Source organism: Podarcis liolepis (genome assembly GCF_965112155.1).
Source record: "Podarcis liolepis genome assembly, chromosome: 6".
Lineage (NCBI taxonomy): Eukaryota > Metazoa > Chordata > Lepidosauria > Squamata > Lacertidae > Podarcis > Podarcis liolepis.
In genome coordinates this window covers 40,280,493-40,300,627 of record NC_139559.1, presented here as the reverse complement: position 1 = coordinate 40,300,627, position 20,135 = coordinate 40,280,493, and the positions used below count along the sequence as shown (strand labels likewise).

The following is a 20,135-nucleotide window of genomic DNA, read 5'->3' as shown; positions in this document are numbered from 1 at the left end:
GGTACCACTGTACAGGGAAATTTGGGGAGGAAGAAAAATAAATAAGGCACTGTTTTCCTTTCTCACTCTTGAGAACCAGCTTCCTTCCTGCTTTATAGTTCTAAAATGCTCAAGTTTGGGGTCAGCAGCCAGTCCCCAGTCTAAAGTGCTATAGTGCTGTGAAGCACAGCCAAGAAAGCAGTATCCCTTTCTCCCTTTTTCCTCTCCTAAAACTTCCCCCACTCTAAGAAGCAAAGACATTGAGGCTGACTACAGCCCTGAACAGGAGCATTCCTTGTTGACTAGGATTTCCTTGTCTCAAAAATGCTCTGAATATTTGAAATTATTCCTTTTACTATTGAATAGGACAAAGCTGACGTGGAAGGGAATTCTGGGTTCTGCTGAAATAAGGAAGATATTTTGCTCCTGTGTGTCCTTTAATAATAATAAAAAAGGATCAGGATTTTGCTTTACAACTCTCTCTCACCCCCAGTGTGTCTTAGCTGTTGAACTGTGATAAGCCCTGAAGAGCTGTCAAATATTTTATGGCTGGGGAATTTTCAAAACACAGACAGTAACATGAGTTAAAAGCACATTTTTCTCTGCTGTAAAATAGAGGAAGACCAGAGGGCTTGAGAAGTACTTGGAAAGAAAAGTAACTTTAGGAGGAAGAGAAGGATTCTTTTATTATTATTTAGAGTTAATCAAATATTTAATAATACTGTATGTACTTCTAAAATGACAGAGGTGAACAATGATTTTGCATTGTAAGACTGTGATAGGTCTAAACTAGCTTTCCCCAACCTGATGCCATCCAGATGTTTAGACTGATCTCAACAATAATTGATAAGAGACAGAACAATTTTTGACATCACTTCCTGTTTGTGGTGATAGTGGCACGTTTAAAGTTTGTGCAATGTCAAAATTTATTACTTATTACTGTATTATTACTATATGACTGATAGAGCTTCAATTTGATATTATAATTTAAAATGTAAAATGTTTCTGTGGATACATTTCAAAACTATTTAACCACATCTATCCTTCCAGGTGTGAGCCTAGATGAATCAGCTCTGGGGTTGCTTCCAGGACAAAAGGGTTTTGAGTGTTATCTTATTATTTTATTTTATTTTTACTTGCTTGTGTTTTAGTTTGGGACTTTCTAGTGAGATGCGATATACCAGTTTAATAAACATAAATCGAATGTCTGTGCAGGGCTTTGTGTTAATCTGACTTCTGACAAGTTACCTGTGAGCCATAAGAAACAAGTTCTAAATTGTTTTTAATATTGTGTTTCAGTGCTGTAACCTGCCCTGGGACCTTAGGGTGAAGGATGGGGAATAAATATGATTAATACAATAAAAGAAAACCTCATATGTCACCTTTTAACTGGTAGTGGGAACTAGTCATTTCCTCTAAGGTGGCACAGACCCCTTGCATAACCTCCAACACGACTCGGGAGAAAACAGGAACGCCATATTCCAGCGCCACATTCCTGCATGAGTTACATGACCTGTGTGAGATTGCAGCTCCAGAAATTTGGAGACAGTGCCCCAAGATGAGTGCCACACAAGATGGCGCCCCAAAAGCACTTTTTCAGGGCAAGATCATGGCACCCAAAGTGGCTGCTGAGCTCTCATGGGAAAAATCAGGATGTCCTGGTTTTTCTGGGACAGTTGCCCCAACACACACACACTTTTCCAATTTCATTCTACAACACAAAACCAGCCACAAGGAAGGCTACCATCTGGACAAGCCCTTCTTGTCAATGTTAAGGTATCTGGGCACTCCAGAGACTTTCACATGTGCACCATCTTAACAAAATGTGGACGCAGAGCTTTCTTCCCATTCCTTGGTCCTCAGGGATCCTTTGCTTCTTCCTCCCATTGGCCTTAACCTTTGATTTGCCAAGGAATGTCAGTTACTAATGAACACTGAAGCTTCTAATGCTTTCCATGCTTCCTCCTCAGCCCTCATCCATTTTAGATTAAACACACCTGTCTAGTTGCTAACAGGATGTGGCTGAGCATGACCACCTCCTGCAATGCCCTGATTACAAAAGGTTTCATCTTCAGGCTGTTGCCAAGGGAGCCTGGGGTGGGGGGTGGGGAATGAGCATTCCTCCAAGCCACCCCCAGCTGGAGGGAGCTAAGCAAAGGGAACAATTCCTAATTTAGCTGGGGATTTATTTCCTTTTCCTTTTTATTTTTTGTCCCCTTTTGCTTTTCAACTGGGGGAAACCGCATCATATTTTTGTAATTACGGCCCCAAAAGTCCCTTTTGGTTTCTCTTCCAGGGAGTTAATTATTTACAGCAAGTTTTGGTGTGGGGAGGAGGGAAAGTCTTTTGATGTTCAATCAAGCTGTTTTCTGCAGGGTTGAAACGCAGCTGGTTGCAACAAGTTCTTTGCTCTGTCCCTGGTTTCACAGGAAGTCACAGTACCGGGGTTCATGCTGCCAGTGCTGAGAGGAGGATGAATGATTCCCTCTCCCAGAGCAACTCAAAAGGGTTTTCTCAACTCACATGTGCTATCAGCCCAATGTATTCAGGAGTCCCTAGGTGTGATTTATTAAACAGGAAAGCCGGACCAGACTGCTGGTTGGTCAAGGCATAATTTCTGTAGCAAATTTGTGCTTCCCATGAGAACAGCTCAATGACAATTTTAATGCATCACTCTTAATGTGATAACACATTTAATGTTATTAGAACAGTGAGGCCATACGTGGTAAGAATGGGACCTCTTTAAGTCAATAGTGGGGAACCTGTGGCTCTCTAGATCAACCTTGACTACTGCCCATGCTGCCTGGAGCCACAGGTTCCTCATCCCTTGCCCAAACTTCAGAGGCAGTATATATACCGATGGCCTCTGGCTGACCGAAAAATGTTGCATTCTCCGTCATAACCTTTTCTATTGTTATGAGAATTATAAGGTCTAAGATATAAAATAAATGTACCAAGCAAACACATACATAAATATATAAACCACATGTCTGAAACACTGCAGGAAAAAAAGTCCTGAAACCATTTTGTCTCTCCCAAATTGACCTCAAATGTTTCTCTGCAAGGAAGGAGGAAATGGGGAAAACCTCCCCATGGTCTCTGTGCTCACAAATCCTGCCTTAAGGGCACATTTAATATATGAATAGGATGAGCCTGTGACCTGGACTCAGGAATTAAGTATTTATCGCCACAAAAGAATGACCAGGCTCACTAGGTAAACCCATTAACAGCCAGGTAAACCCATCAACAAGTTTCCTGTCAGACAGGATTCTGTTGTAGACCGCCCCTTCTGTGATGTATGTATGATGTATTGGGATCACTGTCATTCCTGTTTGCCTGTTTTCTCCTGCTTGTAATGCTCAGGTTCTGCCTCCTGTTCTATATTTGCAGTGATGGTGTGGAAGCAATCAAGATATTGCGGGAGAAAGCGGCACTGAGCAGATTAGGAGGACTGGCTGTGCTCAATAATCCTAAAAAGAGAAGTTTGAGGCTTGACACTGGAAGCCTCGACCATAATCATAACTATGTGGAAGTTTGCTATGGCCACCCAATGTTAGGGGAAAGGCTCTTGCACAAGTGGCATCATTTCTTGATTGATTAGCACACTCCAGAAGTCATTCTCTGTCTTATAGCAAGTCAGATTATAGGCCCATCTAGCTCAGTATTGTCCGGACTGACTGGCAGCAGCCGTGCAGGGTTTCTGGTGGAAATCTTCCCAATCCCCCCCTGTAGGGTCATCTAGTCCAACACCCTGCAATGCAGGAATCCTGCCCACAACTGTCCCAGGATGGGCTCAAACCACCAGCATTCTGGTTAACAGTCAAACACACTGACCCATTGTGCCACCTCCAGGTGGTTTTTGAACCAGGGACCTTTTGCATGCAGAGCAAATGCTCTACTGCTTAGCTGCCTGAAGTCGTCAACTATTGTCCCTCTGCCTAAAAAATCCACAATCAGTAGTTTGAATGACTACAGACCAGTTGCACTGACTCCAATCATCATGAAGTGTTTTGAGAAACTGGTGCGCCGTCATATTGTTTCCTGTCTTCCATCAACTTTTGACAACTACCAGTTTGCATACAGGGCAAATAGATCCACAGAAGACGCTATCACCACCACTCTCCATGCTGCTCTGTCCCATCTGGAGCAGCCGGGGAATTATGTGAGGCTGCTGTTTGTGGATTTTAGCTCTGCTTTTAACACTATCCTCCCCCATAGACTGGTGTCCAAGCTAGAGACGATTGGACTCCCCAACTCCACCTGTCTCTGGGTTTTGGATTTTTTGTCAAAACGTTCTCAGAGGGTTAGAGTAGGGTCACATGTGTCCACAGCCCTTAGCCTTAACACCGGCTCACCACAGGGTTGCGTGTTGAGTCCCCTGCTCTATGCTCTCTATACGTATGACTGTACAGCCATCTACTCCAGCAACAAAATCATCAAGTTTGCTGATGATACTACGGTGGTGGGGCTCATTTCAGGAGGGGATGAGTCCGCCTATCGGGACGAGGTGGAGCGGCTCTGTGTTTGGTGTGGAGAGAACAATCTGGCTCTTAATACGGCTAAGACCAAGGAATTGGTGGTGGATTACAGGGGAAAAAAGGCGGACATTCAGCCCTTGTATATCAACGGGGAACGGGTGGAGAGGGTGGCGGAATTCAGGTTTTTGGGAGTGACTATGGATCAGGGCATGACTTGGAGCGCAAATACCACTGCTCTGGTGAAGAAGGCCCAGCAGAGAATTTATTTCCTCAGACTTTTAAAAAAGAACAATCTGAGTGAGAGACTGCTGGTGTCCTTCTACCGAGGCTCCATAGAGAGCATACTTACATACTGTATTTGTGCTTGGTTCTCCAGTTGTACAGCTAGGGAGAGGAAGGTGCTCCAGAAGGTCATAACCACAGCCCAAAGGATTATTGGTCACCCTCTCCCACCTTTGGAAGAACTGTACGGTTCCCGTTGCCTTAGGAAAGCAAACAACATCCTGCAGGATCCATCTCACCCGGGACACAGTCTGTTTGCACTACTGCCTTCTGGCAGGAGGTATAGAAACATCAAGTCAAGGACAAATAGACTGAAAAACAGTTTCTATCCAAGAGCTGTGGCCTTTTTGAATGCTGTAACTCGATAGTGAGACCTGGGAGTTTTTGGGGGTGGGTGTGGGTGTGGTTGGAAGGTGGTTTGTTTGGTTGTTGTTGTTGTTTTGCTTTTGTTGTTTTTAAGGGATGGCATCCAATTTCGTTGCACTTGTGCAATGTTGCACTAGTGTAATGACAATAAAGAATCTATCTATCTATCTATCTATCTATGACCCTGGCCCTTCACTGAAAATGGATCTTGATGCTGAGCCCTGAATGGGCACATGAGAATAACATATCATTTAAAAATTAAGAATATTTTTGGAAGCAGTGGCAGGGTTCAGCCTGAGCCCTACAATAGTGCATATTTCCTACTTGATTGTAAAATGTCTGAATAAAATTTCGGCGCGTGCTCCTGAAGTGTTCAACTTTCTACCTGTTCATAAGGCTGACAATAGCTGTGACCAAGCTTTAGCACACTTCTTGTATATCATGCATTGTATCTCTTGGCACAATGCTAAAGAAGGAAGGAGATCTATCTTATTTGGCCATCTTTTTACCGTGCAAGAGTCCACATTGCTGATTGGTGGTATTGTTCCTAGTCATGATTTTACCCAAATATCTCATTGTATGTGAAGGGCCCCACCCAGATGCCTCTTTTTTTTATCCCCGTCACTTTCTCAGGCTTTTGTGAGCTAGGGCTATCCCTGCTGCAGCCTTGATTTTTGAAGGTAAGCTGCCACCTTGTGGTGTGTTCTAAAACAAAATTATTTATTAATCTTCTCTAAAACAAATCATGTGTGTCTTTATTCCCCCCTATTGCTATCTTAACTGTCTGTCAATTAAATCACTGTATCTACTGTATGTTTTGCAAAGGGGTTTGTTTGTCCGTCTGTCACTTCTCTATAGGTTCGAGACATGTTGATGTTTGAACACCATGCACCATTTTGAATAAAGATGGCAGACCCAAACATGACTTTGTTGTGACTTCACTCAATTTTTTGTGCGATGGATTCAAACTCGCAAATTACACAATCCATTTAAGAATCACAAAATTTCATTGTTTCTACAAATTCCCAGGCAGCACTGGGGGACACCCCCTGCTAGTATTCTGATAACATGTCTGATCTCAGATCTTCTAGTTAAGTGCTGCAATTAAAAAGAAGGGAGCTCATAGGAACATGAAATTCAGAAATAAATGCTATTGATTGGAAAACAGAAAGAGGCTTGAGGCAAACTAACCTTGGCTTTAATAGTGACCTCTGCCAGAGCTTGCAAAGGTCTGGAGACATCCCTGCAAGAACCTGATTCAAGGATTGTTTGCTTGTTTGGTTCAGCGAAGCCAGTGCTTAATTCCCTAAGCAAAACGAGGTCATCAGCTGCAAGTCAGTTCCTCATATTATGCGTTGCCCTAGTAAATTGAGTACTGAAGGAAATTGTTTTCTAGTAAATATAGTATTGAACATTCCAAGGCAAATGAAGCAAATGCCAAGGCATTAAAGCAGCCAAACAGGAGAGTTCCAGACATTCCTCAGATACCACCCAGACATTTTTGCTGCTAGCCACATGTTTGACATCCAGCAATCTGAAAATTCAGCTAAGGATGCAGAACGTTGCTCTTCCACATTTTTTTCTTTTGTTATTTAACAAAATTTATATACCTCTTGAATGTAATAAGATCTCTAAATTGTTTACAAGAAATATTAAAAATTCTCAATAAAAGCAGCAACAAATTCAAAAGGTAATTAAATTTAAAGTAATTTAAAAGGTAGTTAACCGTTGACTAAAAAGAGATTAAAAAAACATCAACAGCTATGTGTCTGGATAAACCTGGTTAAAGAAAAATGGTAGTGAAAAAGCACAACAAAGGTGCTTGCCTGATGTCAATAGGCGAGGAGGTCCAAAGTGTAGGTGGTGCCATATTTAAATATTGATTTCTTACAGCAGTAAACCAAGTATTATGTGACACCCATAAGAATCCCAGCTACGCGGACTGAAATGGTTGAGTGGGCATATATGGATTAAGAATGACATTTCCCCATTCCTACAGCCAGCAAATCTTAAATCTACTGTATCTTTTGGAAAGTTATTTGCTTGCTATGCATTTGGACATTTCCTAAGATATCATAACTAAATTTTTCATGTTGGCTTCTGAGATCAACGAGCAGGTTTTCATCGGTGTTTAGAAACAACTGGTTGTCATTTTGAATCAATGTTGGGGACTGAATCTGTCAAAACTGCACTGATATTAACCACTGGTTTCAAATCTGTGCTGGTTTTTTTGGTTTCTTAGACTTCCTGAGCAATGCCAACCAGGTACAAGGCTGCTTGTTACCTAAAAAGCAGGGTGGGGTGTGGGTTCTGCTTCTTATATCAAAATGAGCACACAGGGAGGGAAGGTGAAAGATATCGCATTCACATTCCACTGCTCAATTTGGTTGCTTAATGTGATCTCCTGTCAGCCCAGCTCCAATACTAGAAGTGAGTTGGGTTGGTTTGAAATTGCTTAAAGTTGTGGATAGCAGCAAGGTGAGTGGGGGGGGGTTGCTCCTATCCACCATGCACTCATTTTGATAGGAAAAGCAGACCTTCTCACCCCAGCTGTGTAGGTAAATGAGCTGAAATATACATCTCTGGTATAGCCCTGAGGCTCAGTATCTGTGAAATGGGTGTTTTAAAATAATATTCCCTATGTGCTTAATTTCATGACCAGGTGTGAGAGTCACCTGTAGGTTGTGGCTGTTCACTTCCTTAAACTATTTTATCTGCATTTTGATTGTTTCCTGCTTTCTGGTTGCAGTCTGAATCACAAAAGCCACCATGGTTAGAGTGTCGAACTAGCCCCGAGAGATCAGAGTTCAAATCCCCACTCAGCCATGAAGCTCATTGGGTGACCTTAGACCACTCACCTTCTTTCAGGTTAGTTTACCTCATGAGGCTAAAATTGGGTGGGGAGAACCGCGTACAGGAAGATGGGATATAAATGTGTTGAATATATGCTATATAGTAATTTATGGACTTAATAGGTATCTAAAGCCATTTGCACATAACAAAATATGCATTTTATCCAAGTAATTGTTGAACTGAAATACATTTAAGAAGTATATTAATAGTGAAATAATTATTAAGCTCTAACTTAAAATAATTTTTTATTCATAACTTAATAATGCAAACACATTGGCATTTGGCAATGACAAAAGTTCCTTTCGAAACACGATTTACAAAGACGCATAAACTTGCTATAGAAACTTGCTATAACATGAAATAATAATAGCAAACCAGTGATATTTTAGGGAGCAGGTGAGCAGGCGGGCCCATTACTTACACCATAGGAGCCTACACAACACAAAACACTGTTGCTGTATGTAGATTTTATTTTATTTGTTTTTATCTTATATTTTGGAAATGTACATCCAGGTGTTTCTTTACATTTTAGGGGGGGCAAGAGAGTGGGGCCCTAAGCTATAGCTTGTTTAGCTTATACGTAAATCCGGCACTGCCTGGCGGCGCGGAGGTGAGGAAAGTGAAGGTAGAGGGTACAGCCGGCGCCTGCTTCCTCCCGCCGGCTGCTGCGGGGAGGGCCGAGAAGACGGGTGTGTGTACCTTTAAGAGAAAAGGAAAGCAGGAAGTCGCTGTGGGGCAGCCCGAGGAGCCGCAAACTGACTGGGTCGCCTGCGTGGAGCTTGCATGGGGTCTCGCTGACCAAGCCTGCCAGTCCCTCGGTGGGGAAGTTGAGCTGTGATCTCTCGAGAGAACCGACTGCCCAATTTCAGGTAGGATCCTTTGCTCGCAATATACCTGTGAAGATCTGCAACCGAGCTGCTTGATTTATTACTCCCTTGCGTCCGGCTTACATTGGCAGTTGTAGGAGATGAACGGTGCCTGTACACTTCCTTCCTGTAGGGTGCAAATCCTATCCTACTTTGGTGTGTTTCTTCCTGCCTGCAATGCCCTGTTTGAATTGCCTTGGCATTTTTTTTTTTACTTTCTGCAAGGCATGCAAGGAACGCCTATAAGGACTGGAGAGATGCAAAGGTGAAGTGTATATTTTCGTGGAAGCAGGCTTTATACGGAAACATTTGCTATATTTCTTTAATGAGCCCCAGAGGCACTTATGAGACTTTTTCACAGGGGATGCAGCAATTGTTCATTTAATCTTCACACCCTATTATTTATTTATTTATTTATTTATTTATTTAATTGATGCCCTGAACACCTATATAATGAATATTAACATCACAGCATTAATACCACAGCCTCAATATCTTTTAAGACTGTGATGCTGTCTCCAGATTGGAATCTGGATGCTGTTATTTAATCAAAGGTGCTAATTCCACTTTAACATGACCACTTCTGTTTGAGGTACATTACATGCGAATATAAATCTTTTCTTCTTTTCATGCCTTCATAAGGAATGCTAAATGGTGTTCTTGCCATAGCTAGCAAAACAGCCCTTTTGAAACAGTGGTATCTGCTGTTTCCTTCTGTGCCCAGGGGAATAAAACATCCAATATATCAAAAAGCCTGGCAGATTCAGTTTCTACTTCCCATAGTACAGAAATTAGGGGATTTTTTTTTTTAAGGAAATTGGTCAATGTTCAGCGAAGTTTCCTCTCCCCCTGTGTATGCTGTATGTTTTGGGAATGACTCCACAGAGGATATGCTACAATCAACACTAAAACATTCTGTCTTCCTAGAATAGCAGGAATACTAGAACTTTTGTTCAGAGGTGTGTATGTTTTGGCCCATTCATGTGGTGTGAAGGTGGCTGCCAAGGATGTGAGTTCTTCACATTGGTTGACATTTTATTTGCAGCCAGCATTCCTTTAGCTTACTAGGCTATCAGTGAGAGCTAAGCTGAAATTGTTAGAAATGGCCAGGGGTCACTAATGGCAGAGAGAAGACTGTTGAGATCCATCTTCGTTTCATGTTGGACAAGAAATTGTGTGCAATTGATATAAAATGGATGAACATAGTTTTGGATTTAATTTTTAAATTAATTATCCTTGAGTGTGTACAGGAGTGTGCCACATACTGATGGACATGAAGGATGGGGCTTTCCAAGGTTACTTCATGTGTTATATGCAATATCTCTCAGGCCTGACAATTGTTCAGAGATCACATTCCTTGAGCTCATCCTAACATGGGACCAAATCCTGATGTGGCTGCACTTTTGCTAAAAATACACAACTGAACATAATAGGTCAGCGCCAGTAATTCTGACAATTGAGTATGTGTGTGTAGGCAGAACATAGCAGTACAGTGGTACCTTGGGTTACATACGCTTCAAGTTACATACGCTTCAGGTTACAGACTCCGCTAACCCAGAAATAATATCTCGGGCTAAGAACTTTGCTTCAGGATGAGAACAGAAATCATGCTCCGGCGGTGCGACGGCAGCAGGAGGCCCCATTAGCTAAAGTGGTGCTTCAGGTTAAGAACAGTTTCAGGTTAAGAATGGACCTCCGGAATGAATTAAGTACTTAACCCGAGGTACTGCAGTATAGAGAATATGGGGAACTTCCTTAAACAGTACTGAGGTAGGCATTTAGCACTGTTTTGTCTACATTGACAGTGACTCTTTAGGGATACAGGTAAAAGTCTTTCCTTGTCCTACCTGGAGATGCTATAACACTGAGCTAAGGCTCTTGCCCAAAAGAACTATTATTTATTTATTTATTTAAATCTAATTTAATTTAATTTATATATCACCCTTCATCATAAGATCTCCCTGGGTGGTTCACGGAACAAAATGTGGGATAAAAACAAGTAAGTAATTAAAAACAAAACAGCAATACAATAATCCCCCTTTCCACAGACACATTTAAAAGGCTGTAGAATAGCAATCAGCCAAAGGTCTGGTTGAAGAGGAACTGGTGCCTGGTGCCTAAATTTATTAGATTTCTATATAAATATAACTATACATGAAAGCCTCGGATCATTCAGGAATTCTACTAAATGCTGTAGTACCGTAGAATATGGCTGAAAGTGGTGCTGATGTAGTGTAGCAGTGAAAATCAGGTGCCAAGTATATTTTTGGCTCCAGATCTGCATTATCACCAGACTGATGTTCTCTGGGCATCACCTTACAACAGTTCATGCTTTGTTTCTAGCCGCAATGCAGATCTGGATGCAAATATATACTAGATTTCCAAATGAGATTATTCTAATAAGCATTCAGCCTTCTATCTTAAGGGTTAGCTTGAGGTGCTTAGCCATTTAAAATAAAAAGTAGAAAATGGCCACAAGAGATACTACTGTCTTTGAGGAGGAACTAGTGAGATAAAATCTTAATCATAACACACTGTTGCTGCAACACAGGGAATTTCATTAGTCTTTATGCAAGAAGCCGAGCATTTCCTCTTTCACCTGCTGTTTTGCAATCCTCTTGCTTTCTGAACTAACGATAGGGTTAGGGTTAGGGTGGCTCCACCTCGCTGGGAGGATTTTGAATGGCCTTTTAATCCAGTGCCCTGACCATTTTGCTTACTGCTCCAGGTGGTTTCCTATCCCACCTCAGACTTCCTTCAACTACTTGCATTCAGAGTCTCTCCTGGAAAAGGGATCTGAAGACTTGGATTTCCCAACATCATTTTGCATAAGTGAGAGGAGAAATTGCTCAGTTGATGGAAAATCTGACCCAGCTTGTTTCTTGCCTGCTGGTGACATTTGCTGCCTGCTTCCATCTACCTTGCAGCTCGTAAGCAGACCGCTGCCTTTCTGGCCATGCAAAGCACGTTGAACTACCTCTGGAAAACGGATGATGTGCTGGGTCAAGGTGCCACAGCCAGTGTGTACAAAGCCCGTAACAAGGTGAGGAGGCTTTATATATATATATATAACTAGGGTGCCCTGTGAGTGTGGTGTTCACTTAGCAAAGCAATTACACAACAGAAATTTGAGGCATAACGGTAAAACGAGTCTTAGAGCTGGAACATAACATAATGGGCATAAATACATTGGGTTGGATACAGATTTGACACATGTGAAGTCAATGGGGCATAATATAGTCATGATCCAACCAATTTAATTTAAATAATGGGAAGTGGAGTATTACCAGAGCAGCCCTAAGTGAGGCAGATGAAGGTTATATGGTTTAGTTAAGAACTGGTTTGAAGATCCAAGCCCAGGTCAGAAGAGGATTTGAGAGCTGGGATGCCCCTAGAAAGCTAGACTTGCTTTTTTTTACCATAATAAGTCTTGTGATTTTTATTGTCAGGGCTGTTTCAAGTGTAGCTCATTCTCATGAGAAACTAAGGTGGCAGAGTTTTTGCCTGAAAACTGGGTTGCTTCTAGAAAAAAATGCCACCACGGGCCCTATTAATGCATGTGCCTTCACATTAACATGGCTGCTTGGAGCACAATCATCCTCAATGTGGCTTCTGCAACCTTGAGTATGACAGCAGAGCAGAGCTCTGCCATTGGAGGAGTTTGTGCTGATGTAGCAAAATTCACAGCAACTGTGTGCAGAGGTGCATCAAATAAATGGCTAGTGTGTTCAAAGCTACGATTGTGACCAATACAGCCCTGGCTTGAGACCAGGTAACGTGAAGGGACACCTTCTCTCATAGAAGACTGATCAAATTTTGAAATCTTTTGCAGAGGCTCCTCTGTCCTATCAATATCTGGGACACTTTTGGGGGAGTTCTGAGATGAGATATACCCAGTGGCTCTGCTCAGACTTTGGCACTCCCTTCCTAGGAAGGCCTTCTTGTGTTTCTTATGGCCTCCCATCAAAATGCCTATACAGTGGTGCCCCGCAAGACGAATGCCTGGCAAGACGGAAAACTCGCTGGACGAAAGAGTTTTCCATTTTGGAGGTGCTTCGCAAAACGAATCTCCTATGGGCTTGCTTCGCAAGACGAAAATGTCTTGCGAGTTCCTGCTGGTTCCCCCCCTTTTTTCTAAGCCGCTAAGCCGCTTATCAGCTGATCAGATAAGCAGATAAGCCGCTAATAGCGCTAATTCGCTAATCCGTCAATGGGCTTGCTTCGCAAGACGAAAAAACCGCTAGACGAAGAGAATCACAGAACGGATTCTTTTCGTCTTGCGAGGCACCACTGTACTTTTTTTTTTAATTTAGGCAGGCCTCCAGCCTCTGGAGCTAGCTCTGGGAATTTTTAAAGCAACAGCTCATTTTCACCTGCTCACTATTTATCCCCCTCCTCCTTGTTCCTTTTTCTTTGGATGACAAGCTTTATCTGCTCTTTTTCTTTTATCTTCTTATAGGTCTTTTTATTGCATTTTTATTATTTCTGAGCACCTTGGGTGCTAGGAACAAACTATGTAAATGAAATCTGTATCTGTATTGGATTTGAATCTGGGTTTTTAAAATTGTTAATCACTTCAGAATAATCTACGGAGCAAACGAGATAGCTGGAACCCATGGGAATAAGTAAACAGAATATGGTGACTTGTCCGCTGCATGTTTTGGAGATGTGCCTCTCTCCTCTTTCATGTTTACATGCTGCAGGGTCATATAGAATGAATAAAGGTTCCTGAAACCCTCCCCTTTGTTTCCTCCCTGCCCCCCCCCCGCCCCCAGAAATCAGGAGAACTGGTTGCTGTGAAAGTCTTCAACAATGCCAGTTACATGAGACCTCAGGAGGTGCAGATAAGGGAGTTTGAGGTGCTGAGGAAGTTAAACCACCAGAACATTGTCAAGCTTTTTGCCGTGGAAGAGATTGTAAGTTGTGGTTTTCACTCTCAAACAAAGGCTGATGTATGTGTTATGGTTGGTGTGATAATGGTGGCATTGTGTAACACCCCGCTAAAACATATCTTAACTGAACACTGTGATTACTGAATCTTGTTTAGCAATGATGTTTATACAGTGTGTATATGTTCTCCCCTCGATACATAGCATACTGTTACTTTAGCCTTGCCTGAACAGCACTTCTGTTTATCAGGTCACTTGTTTATACTAAATGTGCCATGTGGAGTTATTCGTTATTTTTGGCAGTGGCACACCAGCGTGTTGGACAACATTGCCTTCTTCGGCACAGCATTCAGATCAGAGGTAGGCAGTGTGGTGCCCTCCATATGCGCTTGGACTGCAGCTCCAACCTGCCCCAGCCTGCATGACCTGTAAGTCCAGCTTGATGGGAGTTAGGAGTCCAACTTTGTCTGGAGGACACCACTTGGGTACCCTTGATTTAGGCACTTGCTGACCTGCTAGCCCATCAAAGAATCCCTACTGCTGCCTTAATTTGTGCCAGGGCTTCTCATCAACATCCATTTTCAATGAAGGAGTAGGGCCATAGTTCTGTGGCAGAGCATCTGTGTGCAGCGGCTATAAAAAAAAGGGAAATCCCATGCATGTAGGAAGGTTCCTGGCATATCAGGGTAGGGCTGGGAATCCAGGAATCCTGGAGTGGTGCTGCCAGTCAGAGTAGACAGTACTGAGGTAGATGGACTCATTGTCTGACTTGGTATAAGGTGGCTTCCTATGTTCCTATTTCACAACATGCCAATGGCCTACATCTTTCTGGGAATTTCCCTTCCATATCTGTGTAAAACAGAATGTTATTAACCTCTCAAAATCCTGAGGTTTGAAAGTGTTTCCAGACAGTGAGATGAGGGGAAAAGCAACTCAGGCAACGGTAGCCAATGTAATACCTGTCAGGTGTTTTAGACCATAACTCACATCAACCTTAAATAGGGATGATTTAAATGCCACATGAAGCTTTTCCTAAATAATAATAATAAGGTCCTCTCGGCTTGTAGAGAGCCAGTAAGACAGTAAGACTCTAGTGTGCTACAAGCAGGGCGGTTTTTTTATTCAGAACTTAGGAAACACACAGAATTCAATCATACATTTTTTCCTACCTGCATTCTGAAGTGGTATAATTTCAGGAGAGCTGTACTGTATAGTTTTTTTATCCTTTTTGCCTAAGCACACTTGAGCTTTAAGCACACTGATGAATTGGGGGGCGGGCGGGAATTCCCCTCATAAGGGACTAGAGGAATGAGTGTTCATAGCTGTGAAGGAAGTAGAAAATGCAAACAAGGATAAGAGGCAGTTCCTCTGCCTGCTGGTTTGTATTGGATTGTGCTGTTCCTGGTTTCCAAGTTTACTGTGCCATTCTATCTTTTGCAGTCTCTCCTGAGGACCAGTCTCAGCATATGTCGCTCTTAGGAATGAAAAGCAAAGGTGTTGTTTTGAGTGCTAAATGCTTTTGTCACCCATCCAGTCTATACGCAATGAGCAATTAGTAGACTGGAAAATCTTACCGGTCCAGGGGCAGTGAAGCAGCCAAATGTCTGCATTGTGACGAATCTGTTCTCAGTGTGCATTTAAGGGCTAGTGACTTGTTGTGTGGAAGGTTACATTCCAGATGCAGCCCATCCCAATTTTTAACAGATCACCGTATATGAGGAGTTTATCCTTTCCCTCCCCAGCCATGATCAGGATGGAAAAACCCCACCCTCTCTGGCACAGCTACTAATGGGAACTTTACACGCCCCATAGATTGGGGGCGGATTTTTGTCCTAATCATGTCTAAGAAGGGAAGGAATAAATCTTCCCTGAATTCCCATGAGCTGTAGTCCTGATCAAAACCAGATCCCCTGCACCTGTAATTAACTGAAGGGGAAAAAACAGACATTGCTGCATGCTAAACCCCTGTTATCAGCATGTGTGACAGTTGCGTGAACTACAGTGAATCAGGAATGGGGTGAGCACAGTTGCACACAGATCCTGCTCGTGGGCTTCCCATGGGCATCCAGTTGGCCAAATGAGGACAGAAATGTTGGACTTTGCTCTGATCCGGCAGGACTGTTCCCATGTTAAATAATATGCAGATTTCTCCCAAACAGTAGAAATTAACTTGAGAACATTGCTATGACCAAGAGGACTCATTTTCATCCTACGGTTGGAATGTGCTTTGAGATGCTGACCCAACAGGACCTTGGGGCTCAAACCCAGATATATACACAGGGATAATTTACCCTTGCTGACTTCAGATCATGTGCTTATATGGTCTCTTCACTTCCTTCTGCACGCTACTTCCATCCTATCATTTGCAAAGAGACTCAAGATACACCCATAGATGAAGTGCATCAAATGGGCAGGGACTGGGCTGTGTCTGAGAGTTGCTTACTTGCTCCCATTACTTTGCTCTCTTCAGTTAGCTCTTTTCTGAATAGAAACTACATGTGGTGTATAGCTAAGAAAACAACACATGCACACCCCTTTGCTCGCAACTGCTTTTACCTTTTAGGAGAACAGATTAAAGCCCCCATATTTTACCAATGAGGTTAAAAGCAGCTTTGTGGATTTTCAGCAGGGGAAAGAAACAGCATAAAGAGAAAGGCTTAAGAAGCCCCCTCCCCACTTGGTCTTTATCTTTCCCTTCAGATAACCAGACTCATCAGTTGTATTGTGTATTGTGTGTGACATGTATTAGTGCCCTTAGTCTTGCAGGGGATTTATGCTAGCTTCTGCTGTTGCAGCATGAGATGATTGGAGCACTAGCACATTCTGTAATGGAGTGCATGCTATCAGGCATACAGCTCAACCCCCATAAGGTGGGATTTCATTTTTGCCCTCAAATTCAAACACAGGAAAGCTGCAAACAGAAGGTGTTGGTGATGGAGTACTGTTCAGGTGGGAGCCTGCTGAGCCTCTTAGAAGACCCAGAAAATGCCTTTGGCTTGTCAGAATCAGAGTTCCTCATAGTGTTGCACTGTGTAGGTAAGTAAGTGCGACTGCTCTGTGGGCCAAGATGAATCTTACATCCTCCAAATGACTTTGCACAGCCTTCAAACATAATGTTTCCTGTGTTCCAATACAGTGCTAAACTAGATGTGACATTATTCATGGCCTTAGCGATGATGTGTTTACTTTTTTAAACATAAATAGCAAGCATGTGGGCAGCCAAGGTGGATCAGGATCACAGTATGGGAGGGTGGGGGCTTTAAGCCTTTGCCCCTGACATGGCCCTGATTGCAATTGCCCCCACCTCACACAAGTGCCTACATAAACTATTCACAAGTGAAATCTGCAATGGTCTGGAAGGATTAGTTCCAATCAGGACCCTGATAGGGACAAATACATAAATCCCTCTCCACCACAAACAGTCCCAATCTAGTTCCAATGCACCCCCCCCCTGTATTGGTTAATGAGCAACTTATAACCAGAGACCTAAGCCATGGTTTAATAAACCATGGTTTAGCATTACGTGTGAACCAGACCACTGTGTATCTTCATGTTACTTTTGTCATGGGAGAAAGCCCAGAGAGACCAGAAAATTCTGATTCCTGTTAGTGCCTTTTTATAGAAGAATGATCACATCTTTCTTCCTTTTTTAGTGGCTGGCATGAACCATCTCCGTCAGAATGGGGTTGTCCACAGAGATATCAAACCCGGAAACATCATGAGGCTGGTTGGAGACGATAACCAAAATATCTACAAACTGACTGATTTTGGGGCTGCCCGAGAACTAGACGATGATGAAAAGTTTGAATCAGTTTATGGGACAGAAGAATATCTTGTGAGTAAAGTGGAATGCTGGAGATTTTTTTATTAGTAAAAGAAGGCTGAAGATTCCTACTGACAGATAATTCGGGGGGGGGGGAATCTTTTTTGCAGTTGGAACACGGGAGAGCTGGATCATTTTTTTAAATAGAAAAATAGGGTCATTCCAGAGTAGACATCGCAATCTTCTGTTTCCAGAAGAAAGGAACATTTAATGGGAGTTACTGCTTTGTGCTGTTAGGGTGGTTACGTTTCGTTAACCTGCAGAATCATCCAATGAAGCTGAAGAATGGGTGATTCAGAACAGATGAAAGAAAGTATAGGCTGATTAATAAACTAAAGAATTTGCTGCCCTAGGATGTGGTGGGGGCTTTACAATGGGATCAGACAAATTCATGGAGAATAAAGCTTGCAGTGGCTGCTAGTCATGATGGTTGTGTTCTGCCTCCAGGTTAATCAAGCTATTGATTAAATTTGCATAAATCTATATCTGGATAAAATTGATATTTCTGAAGCAAGAAGCACATAATCTTCACTTTAGGTTATTCACATTTTATAGGCATTCCTCTTGTTTGGGAGAGAAAGGAGAATACAGTACATTTTTTAAAGATGGTGCTTTCCATCTCCTGTTTTTAGACGTGATCTTATTTAAAAATATATTTTCTAAAAAAACTGCTGCTTGTTTTAATGGGAGGTAGGGTTTTTTTAGTTCATTCATCTGTTCTAATCTAACTGATCAACTGAATGTTGCAGATCTAATTTTAGCACGCATTACTTATTTTATTCCTTATTTCATTTGTGGCTTTTCAAAGCTTGAATGGCCTTAATACTCAAGCCGTCTTTCCTTTTTTCCTTTTCTTTTACCTTATCACTTAAAGCACCCAGACATGTATAAGCGAGCAGTGCTGAAGAAGCCCCAACAGAAGGCTTATGGGGTGACCGTAGATCTTTGGAGTATTGGGGTGACATTTTACCATGCAGCCACAGGCAGCCTCCCATTTATCCCTTTTGGGGGACCACGCAGGAACAAGGAAATCATGTATGTATTTTGTATGTTTTCTTGATTTGCCTGCTTTATCTCTTCTTCACACACTAAAAAGTGGGGGGGGGGGAGAGAGGAGGGAACACAACACATCTAAATTGATGTTACATATATCTGTGTAAGGGTGATAATCTCACCATTCTTGCTAACTCCTAAAGATAGGGTGCTTCATTCAACAGGTACAAAATAACAACTGAGAAACCTACTGGAGCTATAGCAGGAACCCAAGAGCAAGAGAGTGGAGCCATCATGTGGACCTATGAGCTTCCAATCACATGCCGGCTTTCTGTGTAAGTAGAAAGGGATTGGATAAACTAATGATCAAATGTGTTAGAAATTCTGCAGCACAATCTCTTACTTATCTTAAACCTTACCTGGGAGTAGGTCCTGTTGGATGTAGTGGGACTTGCTTTTGAGTAAACATGCACAGCTCATATTTTTTATTATCAAGGCTCTTTCACACAATGCAGGTCATGTTTGTTTGTTTTTGCTATCTAATTGTGTGTGAAAGGCACATAGATATCCACCCACATACAGTGGTACCTCGGGTTACATACGCTTCAGGTTACAGACTCCGCTAACCCAGAAATATTACCTTGGGTTAAGAACTTTGCTTCAGGATGAGAACAGAAATCGTGCAGCAGCAGTGCAGCGGCAGCAGGAGGCCCCATTAGCTAAAGTGATGCTTCAGGCTAAGAACAATTTCAGATTAAGAACAGACCTCCAGAACGAATTAAGTTCTTAACTTGAGGTACCACTGTACACAATTTGCACCTGAGAGATCATGGAACTCTAGCAGGCTTTAAGAACCTCCATCAAATTGCCTAATCCTCATTTAAATACACCTAAATCAGTCCTAATCAAGGTGGGGGCTCCACGAGTTTGTATTTTTGGTTGTAAAAGGCTCCCAGGTAGCTTACACATATCATTGAAAAGACAGTCCTTGCCAAAAGGCTTACAATTTAAAAGACACAATGCAAAAGGAAATGGGGTGGGGAGCGAGCAGGAAAAACATAAGCCCGGGCACTAGTTCTTAGTTGCATAATTATGCACTGTATGGAAAAAGTTCCTTCCCTTTGTCTGTCCTGAATCCATTGCCAATTTCATTGGGTGACCCCAAGTTTGGATGCCTAAGAGAGATGAATAAATATTTCTGTCTGTTCCCTTACTCCATACCAGAAGCAGGCATAGGCGTGGTTGGTTGCTACATGCCCTTGGTTGGCGTCTATTCCTTACCAGTTACATTTGAACAACTGCAGATCCCATAGAGTCACAAGGATCACGTGGATTCCACTTAAACCAGCACCCCCCTGTGAAGCATGACATCTCTTCAGTAATTGAATGTGAATGGGGTTTTGTTTGGGTTTTTTTCATTGGAAGCATATCCCATCAGGCAGGGATACTATTAAAACAGAAGTTGGGCCTTCTGTTTCTGCAGGATCTGGCCACATTAGTTAAGAGCAATCTGATCAGGCAGACTTAATGACAACACCCTCTTTTCATGCCAGCACTTTGACAGACAGCCATTCCGGGGGTGTGGTGGGTAGAACTAGATTGTCTC

The 20,135-nt window shown here is 42.4% G+C and overlaps 1 protein-coding gene across 3 annotated transcripts in view; it reads left to right on the top strand.

The window, feature by feature from the left end:
* The first annotated feature begins 8,446 nt into the window (after nt 1-8,446).
* The window catches only part of IKBKE (inhibitor of nuclear factor kappa B kinase subunit epsilon), a 35,459-nt gene continuing 23,770 nt past the window's right edge, over nt 8,447-20,135 (top strand). The window contains exons 1-7 of one of the 3 annotated variants that reach the window (XM_083508866.1): nt 8,447-8,827; nt 11,553-11,867; nt 13,600-13,740; nt 16,620-16,749; nt 17,367-17,548; nt 18,411-18,571; nt 18,754-18,864. In XM_083508866.1, the coding sequence (XP_083364992.1) occupies nt 11,781-11,867; nt 13,600-13,740; nt 16,620-16,749; nt 17,367-17,548; nt 18,411-18,571; nt 18,754-18,864 (812 nt within the window). In that variant the 5' untranslated portion in view covers nt 8,447-8,827; nt 11,553-11,780. The remainder of the gene's footprint in view (nt 8,828-11,552; nt 11,868-13,599; nt 13,741-16,619; nt 16,750-17,366; nt 17,549-18,410; nt 18,572-18,753; nt 18,865-20,135) is intronic. The other 2 variants (XM_083508865.1, XM_083508864.1) reach the window with 2 other exon arrangements.